At 47.1% G+C, this 17,491-nt stretch overlaps 1 protein-coding gene across 2 annotated transcripts; it reads right to left on the bottom strand.

Annotated features, from left to right (window-relative positions):
- Nucleotides 1–247: 247 nt before the first annotated feature.
- them6 (thioesterase superfamily member 6) lies at nucleotides 248–16,599 on the bottom strand. 2 transcript variants are annotated; one of them, XM_014187475.3, is made up of 6 exons: nucleotides 16,453–16,599; nucleotides 16,209–16,301; nucleotides 5,400–5,621; nucleotides 4,152–4,340; nucleotides 3,358–3,448; nucleotides 248–1,164 (listed from the first exon to the last, which is right to left on the bottom strand). In XM_014187475.3, coding segments are annotated over exons 2-6 (633 nt in total). In that variant the 5' UTR covers nucleotides 16,211–16,301; nucleotides 16,453–16,599; the 3' UTR covers nucleotides 248–1,035.
- Between the last annotated feature and the right edge of the window lie 892 nt (nucleotides 16,600–17,491).

Genomic DNA, 17,491 nt, shown 5'->3' with positions numbered 1-17,491 from the left:
AAAATAAACACTAAAGAAAAAGTGAATTATACTACAGGTATGAGAAAATGAACATTAATTTACACAAAATAAATTTAATAAAATATATTGCCTCAAGAGAATCTTTAAATTGTCCCGTTTAGATCTTAAACTATAATACATTTTAACCAGGTTTCTATTCCCTATATTTCACAATCAACCTTAGTTACCATTTTAAAATCAGGAGATATTTATTATTAAGTAGGCCTATAAACAAACAAACAAAAACTCAAAATCAATAGATTTTTATTTTACAACATAGAAAATATAGACGAATCCATTTGACCTCTTTCCTATACATAAACAATTCCTATATTGAATGGTCAGTAGTAACAGACCGTTGCCACCCACCACATGGAGTATCCAGGAGACAGCAGTGGGTCGATGGACAGGTCTGTCCTGTTTTGACTCTAGGCCCAGTCCCACAATGGACCCTACGCCCTAGTACAGATGTGAGATGATTTGTCAGGTGCAATCAATATGGAAATGGCTCCAACTTGCCCTTCTGATAGGCTTAGGTAGAAGTTTCACCGTATTGCTTATACCAATCAAATTCTCTCAGATCTCCACAAGTGCATATGGCGAAAGGGTCCATTTGGGACTGGTCCTAGAAGGGAGAAGGCACCAGTGAAGTCTAAAAAGGCTGTGTTTACACAGGCAGCTCAAATCTGATCTTTTTGACCAATCAGATCAGCTCTGAAAAATATCTGATGTGAAAATATAGGATTGGTCAAAATTAGTGGCAATTTTTTTTTTTTTATCAGAATTGGGCTGCCTGTGTAAATGCAGCCTTAGTCAGCAGGAGGTTAAAGTGGAAGAGATGGGAGCGTCCAGCAGTATGAAGCTGGGGTGTATTCACTAGGAACCAAACCTACCTACATTTATCTAATAGTAACTCTATTTTCTTCAAATGGGAAACATTTTCCTACAGTTGACACTAATGAATACACCCCAGATCTCCTCAGAGAGAGAGAGCCTTCATGTTCCCATATCGTCGACCACAGCATACCAACTCAATCACTTGTCTTTGTCTTCCTGTGCTCCAGTCTTGTCCTCTAGTCCGCTCTGGGCTCTCAGGGCCTGGCTGCTGGCTGAGATGAAGCTGATCCAGTGCTGCAGATCCTCAGGGTAGTCGGGACACTCCACCTGAACACACACAGAGAGCAGAGGACTGAGTGATATCACATGCATCAAAGGCCCACACACACTTTATATTGAAAGAGTTGACTGAATGGGGAAAAAAACCCAACTTCTCTGGTTGAAAACAACCTCTGTGGCATCGATACGAGTCAGAAACATGTGTTCTAGTGTCCAAATAGACCAGGAAGTGGAAATAGACCAGGAAGTGGAAATAGGATCATTTTGGTCATAAAAGTCAAGTCTCGTCCAAAGTGGATATTTTGCGAGACAGAGAGGAGTGAAAGGTAGACTATGTAAAAGTTTAACCTTGGGTTTATTTCATTCCTTCCCACATGCTCAAAGCTGTCAGCACCAGCTTGGCGCGTAGCTTCAGGCAACCCGATCATAATGCCCAACACCTGGGTAAGGGATGAACACCGACCATGGTATGTTGGTTTGACTTTAGATCTTTACATCAGTAAATTACACAATGTTCAATATGTTAAAACTCAATGACTTAAAAAACCTGATAATAATTATGAATTGTAGAAATTCATATACAAGTATTGAAAGCATTTAATGAGAAAACTAAAATAATAATGAAAATAGTGTCCCATTTACATCGTGGAATATACTGACGGTCCCTAACTAACCCCAGAGACAGGCTATCCAGAGTCAAACCGGAGTCAAACCGGAGTCAAACCGGAGTCAAACCGGAGTCAAACCGGCTGAAGATAATTGCAGAAAAAAAGTTGGCTAGCTTGCTAGATAGTCTACTCTATCCAGACTAGACCCGGTTTAAAGTTACAGGCTACGTCCAGACTAGACCCGGTTTAAAAAGTTACAGACTAGACCCGGTTTAAAGTTACAGGCTACATCCAGACTAGACCCGGTTTAAAGTTACAGGCTAGACCCGGGTTTAAAGTTACAGACTAGACCCGGTTTAAAAAGTTACAGACTAGACCCGGTTTAAAAAGTTACAGACTAGACCCGGTTTAAAAAGTTACAGACTAGACCCGGTTTAAAAAGTTACAGACTAGACCCGGTTTAAAAAGTTACAGACTAGACCCGGTTTAAAAAGTTACAGACTAGACCCGGTTTAAAAAGTTACAGACTAGACCCGGTTTAAAAAGTTACAGACTAGACCCGGTTTAAAAAGTTACAGACTAGACCCGGTTTAAAAAGTTACAGACTAGACCCGGTTTAAAAAGTTACAGACTAGACCCGGTTTAAAAAGTTACAGACTAGACCCGGTTTAAAAAGTTACAGACTAGACCCGGTTTAAAAAGTTACAGACTAGACCCGGTTTAAAAAGTTACAGACTAGACCCGGTTTAAAAAGTTACAGACTAGACCCGGTTTAAAAAGTTACAGACTAGACCCGGTTTAAAAAGTTACAGACTAGACCCGGTTTAAAAAGTTACAGACTAGACCCGGTTTAAAGTTACAGACAAGACCCGGTTTAAAGTTACAGACAAGACCCGGTTTAAAGTTACAGACAAGACCCGGTTTAAAGTTACAGACAAGACCCGGTTTAAAGTTACAGACAAGACCCGGTTTAAAGTTACAGACAAGACCCGGTTTAAAGTTACAGACAAGACCCGGTTTAAAGTTATCTAGAAGACTGAGTGTCCTTAACTGTTGTGTTTTGGCAGATGTCCAAACTCTTCCCATGTTCAAACACACGCACACGCACACACACACACACACACACACGAGAGAGAGCCACGCCTCCAAGTCCTCATTCCTCATGAGGACTAAAACCTACATCAGCCCTCCTTTAAAATTCTGAACTTCTACATCAGTCGCTCGTCCTCCCATCCACTCATTCATCATCCTCCCCTAGGCCACACCCCTCCTTCCCTTCACCCTCCCCCCCTTCCACATCCTCCTCCCCCCCTTCCCCCCTCCCTCCCCCCCTTCCACCTCCTCCCTCCCCCCCTTCCACCCCCCCTTCCACCTCCTCCCTCCTCCCTTCCTCCTCCCTCCCCCCCCTTCCACCTCCCTCCCCCCCTTCCACCTCCTCCTCCCCCCCCTCCTCCTCCCTCCCCCCCCTTCCTCCTCCTCCCTCCCCCCCCTTCCTCCTCCTCCCTCCCCCCCTTCCTCCTCCACCTCCCCCCCTTCCACATCCTCCTCCCCCCCTTCCACATCCTCCTCCCCCCCTTCCACATCCTCCTCCCCCCCTTCCACATCCTCCTCCCCCCCTTCCACATCCTCCTACTTTTCTCTTGCAGAGGAACTGTAGTATCTTGTCAGGACTGCTGCGTACGACGTTCTGTTTACACAACATGACAGCTGCCACCAGACCGTCCCTGGAAAGGAAAGAATGATAGACTGATTAACACGGGGCGCAACACGGGGGGTAAAACGGGGGGCACAACACGGGGAGTACCACGGGGAGTAAAACGGGGGGCGTAACACGGGGAGTAACATCTCCCTGCCACACACACTGTCGCCTCCCTGCCACACACACACACACACTGTCGTCTCCCTGCCACACACACACACACACTGTCGTCTCCCTGCCACACACACACACACACTGTCGTCTCCCTGCCACACACACACACACACTGTCGTCTCCCTGCCCCACACACACACACACTGTCGCCTCCCTGCCACACACACACACTGTCGTCTCCCTGCCACACACACACACACACTGTCGCCTCCCTGCCACACACACACACACACTGTCGCCTCCCTGCCACACACACACACACACACTGTCGCCTCCCTGCCACACACACACACACACTGTCGTCTCCCTGCCACACACACACACACACTGTCGTCTCCCTGCCACACACACACACTGTCGTCTCCCTGCCACACACACACACACACTGTCGCCTCCCTGCCACACACACACACACACACACACTGTCGCCTCCCTGCCACACACACACACTGTCGCCTCCCTGCCACACACACACACTGTCGTCTCCCTGCCACACACACACACACACACAGTTCCATTGAAATCCATAAGGCATTATAATAGCAGACACATACCTGCAGGAGACGAAACGCTGCTCAAGGTAAAAGGCCTTCTCGTCCCAGACCACAATTCTGGTGCGCAGCTCAAATGCTTCCCCCAGGCACAGGGCCCGTCGCAGGCGGATAGTAGTGGCCCCTACCACCATGGTGGCCCTCAGGGCTCTGCAGGCTTTAAACACCCCATTAAGACTGTACAGGGAGAACCTGAGAGAGGACAACATTACCATCATCATACACCCTGGAGAACCTGGGGAAATAGAGGACGTCACACACACACACACACACACACACACACACACACACACAATCCTCTAGGGGTTAGGAGCTACTGGGGTAAAGGAATCCTCTAGGGGTTAGGAGCTACTGGGGTAAAGGAATCCTCTAGGGGTTAGGAGCCACTGGGGTAAAGGAATCCTCTAGGGGTTAGGAGCCACTGGGGTAAAGGAATCCTCTAGGGGTTAGGAGCCACTGGGGTAAAGGAATCGTCTAGGGGTTAGGAGCTACTGGGGTAAAGGAATCCTCTAGGGGTTAGGAGCTACTGGGGTAAAGGAATCCTCTAGGGGTTAGGAGCTACTGGGGTAAAGGAATCCTCTAGGGGTTAGGAGCTACTGGGGTAAAGGAATCCTCTAGGGGTTAGGAGCCACTGGGGTAAAGGAATCCTCTAGGGGTTAGGAGCTACTGGGGTAAAGGAATCCTCTAGGGGTTAGGAGCTACTGGGGTAAAGGAATCCTCTAGGGGTTAGGAGCCACTGGGGTAAAGGAATCCTCTAGGGGTTAGGAGCCACTGGGGTAAAGGAATCGTCTAGGGGTTAGGAGCTACTGGGGTAAAGGAATCCTCTAGGGGTTAGGAGCTACTGGGGTAAAGGAATCCTCTAGGGGTTAGGAGCCACTGGGGTAAAGGAATCCTCTAGGGGTTAGGAGCTACTGGGGTAAAGGAATCCTCTAGGGGTTAGGAGCTACTGGGGTAAAGGAATCCTCTAGGGGTTAGGAGCCACTGGGGTAAAGGAATCCTCTAGGGGTTAGGAGCTACTGGGGTAAAGGAATCCTCTAGGGGTTAGGAGCTACTGGGGTAAAGGAATCCTCTAGGGGTTAGGAGCTACTGGGGTAAAGGAATCCTCTAGGGGTTAGGAGCTACTGGGGTAAAGGAATCCTCTAGGGGTTAGGAGCCACTGGGGTAAAGGAATCCTCTAGGGGTTAGGAGCTACTGGGGTAAAGGAATATGTTAACACTAACAGAGAACTCAGCATCCTGGGACCCATCTAACCTGGCGAAGTCACACTCCCGGAGGAATCTGGCGTTGTTCATGTGTCCCAGGTCGATATCGTGAAGCAGGACGCGTCCCGATACACTCTGTTCCCCCAGGACGTCCCACACCGGCTTCTGGAACCAGGCCCTGACCACCGTGACCGCAGCACGCACGAAGTACCACACATCCAGACTGGAGAACAGCAGCAGCAATACCCCTAATACCCACAGTAACATCTCCCTGGAGAAGAGGGGGAGAGGTAGTGTTACACTACAGCAATACCCCTAACACCCACAGTAACATCTCCCTGGAGAAGAGGGGGGGAGAGGTAGTGTTACACTACAGCAATACCCCTAACACCCACAGTAACATCTCCCTGGAGAAGAGGGGGAGAGGTAGTGTTACACTACAGCAATACCCCTAACACCCACAGTAACATCTCCCTGGAGAAGAGGGGGGGAGAGGTAGTGTTACACTACAGCAATACCCCTAACACCCACAGTAACATCTCCCTGGAGAAGAGGGGGAGAGGTAGTGTTACACTACAGCAATACGGGGGAGAGAGGTAGTGTTACACTACAGCAATACCCCTAACACCCACAGTAACATCTCCCTGGAGAAGAGGGGGAGAGGTAGTGTTACACTACAGCAATACGGGGGGGGAGAGGTAGTGTTACACTACAGCAATACCCCTAACACCCACAGTAACATCTCCCTGGAGAAGAGGGGGAGAGGTAGTGTTACACTACAGCAATACGGGGGGGGAGAGGTAGTGTTACACTACAGCAATACCCCTAACACCCACAGTAACATCTCCCTGGAGAAGAGGGGGGGAGAGGTAGTGTTACACTACAGCAATACCCCTAACACCCACAGTAACATCTCCCTGGAGAAGAGGGGGGGAGAGGTAGTGTTACACTACAGCAATACGGGGGGAGAGAGGTAGTGTTACACTACAGCAATACGGGGGGGGAGAGGTAGTGTTACACTACAGCAATACGGGGGGAGAGAGGTACTGTTACACTACAGCAATACGGGGGGAGAGGTAGTGTTACACTACAGCAATACAGGGGGAGAGAGGTAGTGTTACACTACAGCAATACGGGGGGAGAGAGGTAGTGTTACACTACAGCAATACGGGGGGAGAGAGGTAGTGTTACACTACAGCAATACGGGGGGAGAGAGGTAGTGTTACACTACAGCAATACGGGGGGAGAGAGGTAGTGTTACACTACAGCAATACGGGGGGAGAGAGGTAGTGTTACACTACAGCAATACGGGGGGAGAGAGGTAGTGTTACACTACAGCAATACGGGGGGAGAGAGGTAGTGTTACACTACAGCAATACGGGGGGAGAGAGGTAGTGTTACACTACAGCAATACGGGGGGGAGAGAGGTAGTGTTACACTACAGCAATACGGGGGGAGAGAGGTAGTGTTACACTACAGCAATACGGGGGGAGAGAGGTAGTGTTACACTACAGCAATACGGGGGGAGAGAGGTAGTGTTACACTACAGCAATACGGGGGGAGAGAGGTAGTGTTACACTACAGCAATACGGGGGGAGAGAGGTAGTGTTACACTACAGCAATACGGGGGGAGAGAGGTAGTGTTACACTACAGCAATACGGGGGGAGAGAGGTAGTGTTACACTACAGAAATACGGGGGGAGAGAGGTAGTGTTACACTACAGCAATACGGGGGGGGAGAGGTACTGTTACACTACAGCAATACGGGGGGAGAGAGGTGTACTGTTACACTACAGCAATACGGGGGGGGGGGGCGAGAGGTACTGTTACACTACAGCAATACGGGGGGGGGGAGAGGTACTGTTACACTACAGCAATACGTGGGGGGAGAGGTAGTGTTACACTACAGCAATACGGGGGGGGGCGAGAGGTACTGTTACACTACAGCAATACGGGGGGAGAGAGAGGTAGTGTTACACTACAGCAATACGGGGGGAGAGAGAGGTACTGTTACACTACAGCAATACGGGGGGGGAGAGGTACTGTTACACTACAGCAATACGTGGGGGGAGAGGTACTGTTACACTACAGCAATACGGGGGGGGGAGAGAGGTACTGTTACACTACAGCAATACGGGGGGGGGAGAGGTACTGTTACACTACAGCAATACGGGGGGGGGGAGAGAGGTACTGTTACACTACAGCAATACGGGGGGGGGAGAGGTACTATAACACTACAGCAATACGGGGGGAGAGAGGTACTGTTACACTACAGCAATACGGGGGGAGAGAGGTGTACTGTTACACTACAGCAATACGGGGGGGAGAGGTACTGTTACACTACAGCAATACGGGGGGGGGGGAGAGGTACTGTTACACTACAGCAATACGGGGGGGGGGGAGAGGTACTGTTACACTACAGCAATACGGGGGGGGGGGGAGAGGTACTGTTACACTACAGCAATACGGGGGGGGGAGAGGTACTGTTACACTACAGCAATACGGGGGGAGAGAGGTACTGTTACACTACAGCAATACGGGGGGAGAGAGGTAGTGTTACACTACAGCAATACGGGGGGAGAGAGGTAGTGTTACACTACAGCAATACGGGGGGAGAGAGGTAGTGTTACACTACAGCAATACGGGGGGAGAGAGAGGTAGTGTTACACTACAGCAATACGGGGGGAGAGAGAGGTAGTGTTACACTACAGCAATACGGGGGGAGAGAGGTAGTGTTACACTACAGCAATACGGGGGGAGAGAGGTACTGTTACACAACAGCAATACGGGGGGAGAGAGGTACTGTTACACTACAGCAATACGGGGGGAGAGAGAGGTACTGTTACACTACAGCAATACGGGGGGAGAGAGAGGTACTGTTACACTACAGCAATACGGGGGGAGAGGTACTGTTACACTAGAGAGAGGGAGGAGAGAGACAGACAGAGAGAAAAAGAGAGACAGACAGAGAGAGAGAGAGAGACACAGAGAGAGAAAGAGAGAAAGAGAGAGAGACAGAGAGAGAGAAAGAGAGAAAGAGAGAGACACAGAGACAGAGAGACACAGAGAGAGAGAGAAAGCGGAATAGTTTCAGCAGGGTCACCAGGGTTTAGACAACTACACAGACAGGCCTGGCTGCCTTCACTACACATCAGCTATGTGGGGCTTTGAAATACATAACAACAGGTTTAGCTTGAAAGGTGGTTTGGAGAAACCTGGTAGGTGAGAATGATTCATGGTTAGTATGTACACCTATCGCCCCACAAGTTGGACGGGATACTGTACACATACCGTGCTGAGGTCTGGAAAATGAACCGATACAGTTTCAGCTAAAGATATACTCAAATATCACAGTTTAGCCTTTTACTGACAGCATATGGATTACATTTACATTTATGTCATTTAGCAGACGCTCTTATCCAGAGCGACTTACAAATTGGTGCATTCACCTTATGATATCCAGTGGAACAACCACTTTACAATAGTACATCTATATCTTTTAAGGGGGGGGGGGGGGGGGTTAGAAGGATTACTTTATCCTATCCCAGGTATTCCTTAAAGAGGTGGGGTTTCAGGTGTCTCCGGAAGGTGGTGATTGACTCCGCTGTCCTGGCGTCGTGAGGGAGCTTGTTCCACCATTGGGATTCAGCAAATAATTTCTCCTAGTGTAGATTGGCTCTCAAGAACCCGAGTGGGGTATACCCAGCTTACAGCCGGCCCAGTTCTCAGCTGATGGTACTGATCGCAGCTTGTAGTAGTGTAAAGTACTTAGGTAGTACTTTCAAGTATTTTTTACTGAAGTAGTTTTTTTGGGGGTATCTGTACTTTACTATTTATATTTTTTTGACAACTTTTCCTTTTACTTCACTACATTCCTAAAGAAAATAGTGTACTTTTAACTACATACATTTTCCCCTCACACCCAAAAGTTACGTTTTGAATGTTTAGCAGGACAGGAAAATGGTCCAATTCACGCACTAATCAAGAGAACAGCCCTGGTCATCCCTACTGCCTCTGATCTGGAGGACTCACTAAACAGAGAACATCCCTGGTCATCCCTACTGTCTCTGATCTGGTGGACTCACTAAACAGAGAACATCCCTGGTCGTCCCTACTGCCTCTGATCTGGAGGACTCACTAAACAGAGAACATCCCTGGTCGTCCCTACTGCCTCTGATCTGGAGGACTCACTAAACAGAGAACATCCCTGGTCGTCCCTACTGCCTCTGATCTGGAGGACTCACTAAACAGAGAACATCCCTGGTCGTCCCTACTGCCTCTGATCTGGAGGACTCACTAAACAGAGAACATCCCTGGTCATCCCTACTGCCTCTGATCTGGAGGACTCACTAAACAGAGAACATCCCTGGTCATCCCTACTGCCTCTGATCTGGAGGACTCACTAAACAGAGAACATCCCTGGTCATCCCTACTGCCTCTGATCTGGAGGACTCACTAAACAGAGAACATCCCTGGTCATCCCTACTGCCTCTGATCTGGAGGACTCACTAAACAGAGAACATCCCTGGTCATCCCTACTGCCTCTGATCTGGAGGACTCACTAAACAGAGAACATCCCTGGTCATCCCTACTGCCTCTGATCTGGAGGACTCACTAAACAGAGAACATCCCTGGTCATCCCTACTGCCTCTGATCTGGAGGACTCACTAAACAGAGAACATCCCTGGTTCATCCCTACTGCCTCTGATCTGGAGGACTCACTAAACAGTGTGAGTGTTGGAGCATGCCCCAGGCTATCCATAAAAAATAAATGTAAAAAAAATAAAACTTTCGAAATGATTTATACTTTACTTTTGATACGTAAGTATATTAAAAAAACAGATACTTTTAGACTTTTACTTAAGTAGTATTTTACTGTGTTACTTCACTGGAGTCATTTTCCTTTCACTCCAGTGTGATAAATTGGGTACTTTTTCCACTGCTTCTCCCTTGTGAACTACAATCCCAACGCTCTTGTTAATGCCCAAGCTCTGTCTAAACACAGATACGCAACACATGACACCGTTTTGGAAACATCTGGAATGTTCATATAAGCAACAAATAATTGTTTGTAAATATTACTGTGAATAGTTCAGCAAAGTTTCTCCCGGTTGTCACTGGCTTAACGCAATTTCTCTGGACCCCCGGTCCTCCCCGTAAACGCAATGCATTGTGGGATGCACCCCTGTAAACGTAATGCATTGTGGGATGCACCCCCGTAAACGTAATGCATTGGGGGATGCACCCCCGTAAACGTAATGCATTGGGGGATGCACCCCTGTAAACGTAATGCATTGTCACCCCCGTAAACGTAATGCATTGTGGGATGCACCCCTGTAAACGTAATGCATTGTGGGATGCACCCCTGTAAACGTAATGCATTGTCACCCCCGTAAACGTAATGCATTGTGGGATGCACCCCCGTAAACGTAATGCATTGTGGGATGCACCCCCGTAAACGTAATGCATTGTGGGATGCACCCCCGTAAACGTAATGCATTGTGGGATGCACCCCTGTAAACGTAATGCATTGTGGGATGCACCCCTGTAAACGTAATGCATTGTGGGATGCACCCCTGTAAACGTAATGCATTGTGGGATGCACCCCTGTAAACGTAATGCATTGTGGGATGCACCCCTGTAAACGTAATGCATTGTGGGATGCACCCCTGTAAACGTAATGCATTGTGGGATGCACCCCTGTAAACGTAATGCATTGTGGGATGCACCCCTGTAAACGTAATGCATTGTGGGATGCACCCCTGTAAACGTCATGCATTGTGGGATGCACCCCTGTAAACGTCATGCATTGTGGGATGCACCCCTGTAAACGTAATGCATTGTGGGATGCACCCCTGTAAACGTAATGCATTGTGGGATGCACCCCTGTAAACGTAATGCATTGTGGGATGCACCCCTGTAAACGTAATGCATTGTCACCCCCGTAAACGTAATGCATTGTGGGATGCACCCCCGTAAACGTAATGCATTGTGGGATGCACCCCTGTAAACGTAATGCATTGTGGGATGCACCCCTGTAAACGTAATGCATTGTGGGATGCACCCCTGTAAACGTAATGCATTGTGGGATGCACCCCGTAAACGTAATGCATTGTCACCCCCGTAAACGTAATGCATTGTGGGATGCACCCCCGTAAACGTAATGCATTGTGGGATGCACCCCTGTAAACGTAATGCATTGTGGGATGCACCCCTGTAAACGTAATGCATTGTGGGATGCACCCCTGTAAACGTAATGCATTGTGGGATGCACCCCTGTAAACGTAATGCATTGTGGGATGCACCCCTGTAAACGTAATGCATTGTGGGATGCACCCCTGTAAACGTAATGCATTGTGGGATGCACCCCTGTAAACGTAATGCATTGTGGGATGCACCCCTGTAAACGTAATGCATTGTGGGATGCACCCCTGTAAACGTAATGCATTGTCACCCCCGTAAACGTAATGCATTGTGGGATGCACCCCCGTAAACGTAATGCATTGTGGGATGCACCCCCGTAAACGTAATGCATTGTGGGATGCACCCCTGTAAACGTAATGCATTGTGGGATGCACCCCTGTAAACGTAATGCATTGTGGGATGCACCCCTGTAAACGTAATGCATTGTGGGATGCACCCCTGTAAACGTAATGCATTGTCACCCCTGTAAACGTAATGCATTGTCACCCCCGTAAACGTAATGCATTGTGGGATGCACCCCTGTAAACGTAATGCATTGTGGGATGCACCCCTGTAAACGTAATGCATTGTGGGATGCACCCCTGTAAACGTAATGCATTGTGGGATGCACCCCTGTAAACGTAATGCATTGTGGGATGCACCCCTGTAAACGTAATGCATTGTGGGATGCACCCCTGTAAACGTAATGCATTGTGGGATGCACCCCTGTAAACGTAATGCATTGTGGGATGCACCCCTGTAAACGTAATGCATTGTGGGATGCACCCCTGTAAACGTAATGCATTGTGGGATGCACCCCTGTAAACGTAATGCATTGTGGGATGCACCCCTGTAAACGTAATGCATTGTCACCCCCGTAAACGTAATGCATTGTCACCCCCGTAAACGTAATGCATTGTGGGATGCACCCCTGTAAACGTAATGCATTGTGGGATGCACCCCTGTAAACGTAATGCATTGTGGGATGCACCCCTGTAAACGTAATGCATTGTGGGATGCACCCCTGTAAACGTAATGCATTGTGGGATGCACCCCTGTAAACGTAATGCATTGTGGGATGCACCCCTGTAAACGTCATTAAACCTAATGACGCTCTAATGGAGAAGGACCGTCTCATTTCCATCGGTGTTCACTCTCTTCTCCGACTCTCCAACTTCGACCTTTTTCAAAAGGAGGACGAGAGAGAACGCAGGAGGTGAGCAGATCCAGTTGATGAAAGGAGGACGAGAGAGAACGCAGGAGGTGAGCAGATCCATTTGATGAAAGGAGGACGAGAGAGAGAACGCAGGAGGTAAGCAGATCCAGTTGATGAAACGAGGACGAGAGAGAACGCAGGAGGTGAGCAGATCCAGTTGATGAAAGGAGGACGAGAGAGAACGCAGGAGGTGAGCAGATCCAGTTGATGAAAGGAGGACGAGAGAGAACGCAGGAGGTGAGCAGATCCAGTTGATGAAAGGAGGACGAGAGAGAACGCAGGAGGTGAGCAGATCCAGTTGATGAAAGGAGGACGAGAGAGAGAACGCAGGAGGTGAGCAGATCCAGTTGATGAAAGGAGGACGAGAGAGAGAACGCAGGAGGTGAGCAGATCCAGTTGATGAAAGGAGGACGAGAGAGAACGCAGGAGGTGAGCAGATCCAGTTGATGAAAGGAGGACGAGAGAGAACGCAGGAGGTGAGCAGATCCAGTTGATGAAAGGAGGACGAGAGAGAGAACGCAGGAGGTGAGAAGATCCAGTTGATGAAAGGAGGACGAGAGAGAACGCAGGAGGTGAGCAGATCCAGTTGATGAAAGGAGGACGAGAGAGAACGCAGGAGGTGAGCAGATCCAGTTGATGAAAGGAGGACGAGAGAGAACGCAGGAGGTGAGCAGATCCAGTTGATGAAAGGAGGACGAGAGAGAAAGCAGGAGGTGAGCAGATCCAGTTGATGAAAGGAGGACGAGAGAGAACGCAGGAGGTGAGCAGATCCAGTTGATGAAAGCCCTGTCTTCTTCAGTCCGGCCAGAGTCCATCAAAAGAACAGAAAGTTACCAAAACCACAGAAGAAAATTCTAAATGTGTTTTTAGACAATGAGTTTTACACGATAGCTAGCAACTTTTGACCAATTCCTATAAGTGAGTACTATTTTAATAGTATGTTAAATGGATACGTCGGGAGTTTGGCAATGAGGTCCTTTATCTACTGACCCAGAGTCAGATGAACTTGTGGAGCCCATTTTTTTACGTCTCTGTTTATAAAGGAAGTTAGAGGAAGTTTCGCGAGACATAGTATCCGAGTTCATCTGACTCTGGGGGAAGTAGATAAAGGGCTTCATGGCCAAAATACCAAATTACCCCTTTAATAGATAATACACATTAGCTGTTAAGCCAATTATACTTCAGAACTTTTGCCTCCTTATTTAGTTTCTTGTAATGGCAATGAAACGTGTTTATTATAATTATTAGGTTGAGGTGTTTTTGCTACAGTGTTGCTTAGCTTTTAGCTAGCTGCTCTGTAAACTAGCTTGACTTGCTAGAAAGTTAAAGAAACAAGTTGAGTGAAAAGTAACTCAACATATTTATTATCAACTGAAACAATATGGTTTTTCATGTCTTGAATTTAAAAGGTTATATTTTACAATCTCCCAAAATGAAATGTTATCTAACAGAAAACAGCTTTGTGAATAGACTAGTATATACCTAGCCCTTGGTCATGGCTCTCAGTTCCATTATATTACACGAGTCATTCACAACGAAGGCGTCTTCTGCACCGGGGCGTTTTTGTTCAGAGCCGCGAGGTCGGAACATTAACATGCATCGCTTACGGTACGGTTTTGGAATCATAAGGACCTCATCTTTCATTTAAAAAAAAAAAAAAATAATAATAATAATAATAATAATAATAAATATATATATATATATATATAAACAAGGATAAATTGATACCCACCTTTATATGGGGCGGCAGCGTAGCCTAGTGGTTAGAGCATTGGGCTAGTAACCGAAAGGTTGCTAGATAAAATACCTGAGGCGACAAGGTAAAAATCTGTTGTTCTGCCCCTGAACAGGGCAGTTAACCCACTGTTCCCCTGAACAGGGCAGTTAACCCACTGTTCCCCTGAACAGGGCAGTTAACCCACTGTTCCCCTGAACAGGGCAGTTAACCCACTGTTCCCCTGAACAGGGCAGTTAACCCACTGTTCCCCTGAACAGGGCAGTTAACCCACTGTTCCCCTGAACAGGGCAGTTAACCCACTGTTCCCCTGAACAGGGCAGTTAACCCACTGTTCCCCTGAACAGGGCAGTTAACCCACTGTTCCCCTGAACAGGGCAGTTAACCCACTGTTCCCCTGAACAGGGCAGTTAACCCACTGTTCCCCTGAACAGGGCAGTTAACCCACTGTTCCCCTGAACAGGGCAGTTAACCCACTGTTCCCCTGAACAGGGCAGTTAACCCACTGTTCCCCTGAACAGGGCAGTTAACCCACTGTTCCCCTGAACAGGGCAGTTAACCCACTGTTCCCCTGAACAGGGCAGTTAACCCACTGTTCCCTGGTAGGCCGTCATTGAAAATAAGAATTTGTTCTTAACTGACTTGCCCGAGTTAAATAAAGGTTAAATATGGTTAGGGTTCCAACATGGCCATATCTCCATATAAAAGTGTGTTTATGGAAGACAGAGTGGACTACCGATGCCAACTAGCTACCTGCATCTCCTAATACCTGCGTAAACAGAAGATGATGTCACAGAAAAATACTTGTCTCCAACAGTACTAAAACCGGTGTATTTTGCATTTGTGAAATTATTTTGACGCGATAAGAAAGTAAAAAGTGATTTTTTTTGCTTCTAGAACTGTAGCGTTTCGGATGTAGCATTTGGCTGTTTCGGCTTGGCTTTTAAACAGAACATATATAAGGTTAACTAGCTAAGGTCCTTGGACGATAAGGAGTATCGTTAAGCTCCTGTAGTCCAGTATCGGGTCTAATACAGTGGTTCTCAACTGGTTTTGCCTCGGACCCAAAATGCAATGTGGAAAGTTAGATTGATAGTAAATGTACCAATTACATGACAAGGGAACAGCAATCCCACCTTTTCCCCATTGTCAATAATTCAGTTTTGCCCATAAACTTCAATGTTAAATTCACTGGTTTGAGAACACAAAAATCTACCACATCTGCTAAATAGTGCTGCTAATAACTGTTGAAAATACTGACTGAAGAAAAATAGTAAAGAGATTAAATAAAAAAATAAAAAAAAGTTTAATCATTTCTACACAATTTCTACCTGGTTTTAGTCATTCAGACTATTGTCTTGGCCATTCACCCTTAATAATGGCACACAATCCATGTCTCAAAGCTTAAAAATCCTTCTTTAACCTGTCTCCTCCCCTTCATCTTCACTGATTGAAGTGCATTTAACAAGTGACATCAATAAGGGATCATAGCTTTCACCTGGATTCACCTGGTCATGGAAATAGCAGGTGTTCCTAATGTTTTGTCCACGCAGTTTGTATTTAAATAGGGGGGAATGTAGATTAGCCTCCCCACAGTAGAGATGTTATAGTCTTCACAATCTGAATTACATATTAACACATTTTTAAGCAAACTTTGAAATTACATGAACTCAGACTTGGACAGCGCAGATCAACGTTCAAGTTAAAGCTGTAACAAAACTTACATGACTGTTTGGATCAGAAACCTGTTCTCCGAAATCAGCACCGCACGTTCAACTTCTGAACCTGAAACTCTGGGCTGCAGTTCTGCTGCGAAACTATTACAGAAATAGATATGAAGAGCAGATATTTATCAAATAAATCTGTGTAGCAGTCACTCTCCCTCGAGAAACAAACCAGTCTCGTATGAAATTCACAACTTCCCAAGTCAAGTAAAACTTAGTCTAAGTTATAAAATAGTGGTGTTACATTTGATACCGACGCTCCGAGGTATGCGTGGAAATCACGAAGCAGCGTTCCTCCTCCTTCTTCTTCCGTGGGGTTTATCAGAGGTTGGCATCCAACGTTATGGTGCATTACCGCCACCTACTGTACTGGAGTGTGGCCCAGAGACAGGCAGCAACTAAATCCTACCTGCCAGCATCGGTGCTCTTAAAAAAAAGATAAAATATTTGCGACTATATCTAATGACGTTCTACTCCATATATTCTTTAAACTAATTTCCTGTATCCTCTTCTCCCTCATACTAGATCTCAGCCTCTGTCTTTCCCTCCAACAATGTCCACACTGTATCAGTACAAGCACCACTGTCTCTGTTTCCTGCCAATACTCACATCTTCCTGTTGGATGCTTTCATTTCACATGTAAGGTCTTATTCAACTGGCTGTGTCCCACCCTTCATCTTGTAAATATAGCCTCCTCTCTTCTGTCCCTTCCTGCCGTTCTCCCCTCCCCAACTTCCTCTGTACTTGAAATAAATGCCTGCCTTTAGTATCTCTATTCCACTGTTCCTGACATTTCTCCATCATCACTGTCCATATCAGGCTTTTTGCCTCTGCTTTGCTCATTGAAATGACCACATCAAAATCCCCCACTACTTAGTGCTTGTTTAGCCAGTACATCAACTGCCTCGTTCCCCTCCACTCCTCCATGAGCTGGGACCCATGTAAATATGATCTGTATACCCATTTGTTTACTCCTGCCATGGCTTTGTAGCACCTCATCAAGCAGGTCTTGTCTGATAGGTGATATAAAGGACTGGAGACTCCTTAACACTGCACATGATCTGGAATACGTTTCCTGACTTCCACCCAACATTCCTGCACTGCAAATGCTGACCCAGTACGTCCTGTCCTTCGATCTTATGAACCATCTGTGTATATGGACACAACATCCTGGTACACAGTATCCAGACGTCTTTTAAACCAATCAGATGGATCAACACCCTCCCTATCTTTCTGTAGTCCAATCAGATGGATCAATACCCTCCCTGTCTTTCTGTAGTCCA

This window comes from Salmo salar, chromosome 03 (genome assembly GCF_965601325.2).
Source record: "Salmo salar chromosome 03, fSalSal1, whole genome shotgun sequence".
In the NCBI taxonomy this organism is placed as follows: Eukaryota; Metazoa; Chordata; class Actinopteri; order Salmoniformes; family Salmonidae; genus Salmo; species Salmo salar.
This window is presented reverse-complemented; position numbering and strand designations above follow the sequence as displayed.

What these genes read in the sequence shown, in the direction of transcription:
- them6 (XM_014187475.3), bottom strand. An exon ending in CGGGAGTGTGACTTCGCCAG is followed by an intron (nt 4,341 to 5,399) that starts GTTAGATGGGTC and finishes GTCCTCTCTCAG; the next exon opens with GTTCTCCCTGTACAGTCTTA. An exon ending in AGTTCCTCTGCAAGAGAAAA is followed by an intron (nt 1,165 to 3,357) that starts GTAGGAGGATGT and finishes GTGTGTGTTCAG; the next exon opens with GTGGAGTGTCCCGACTACCC.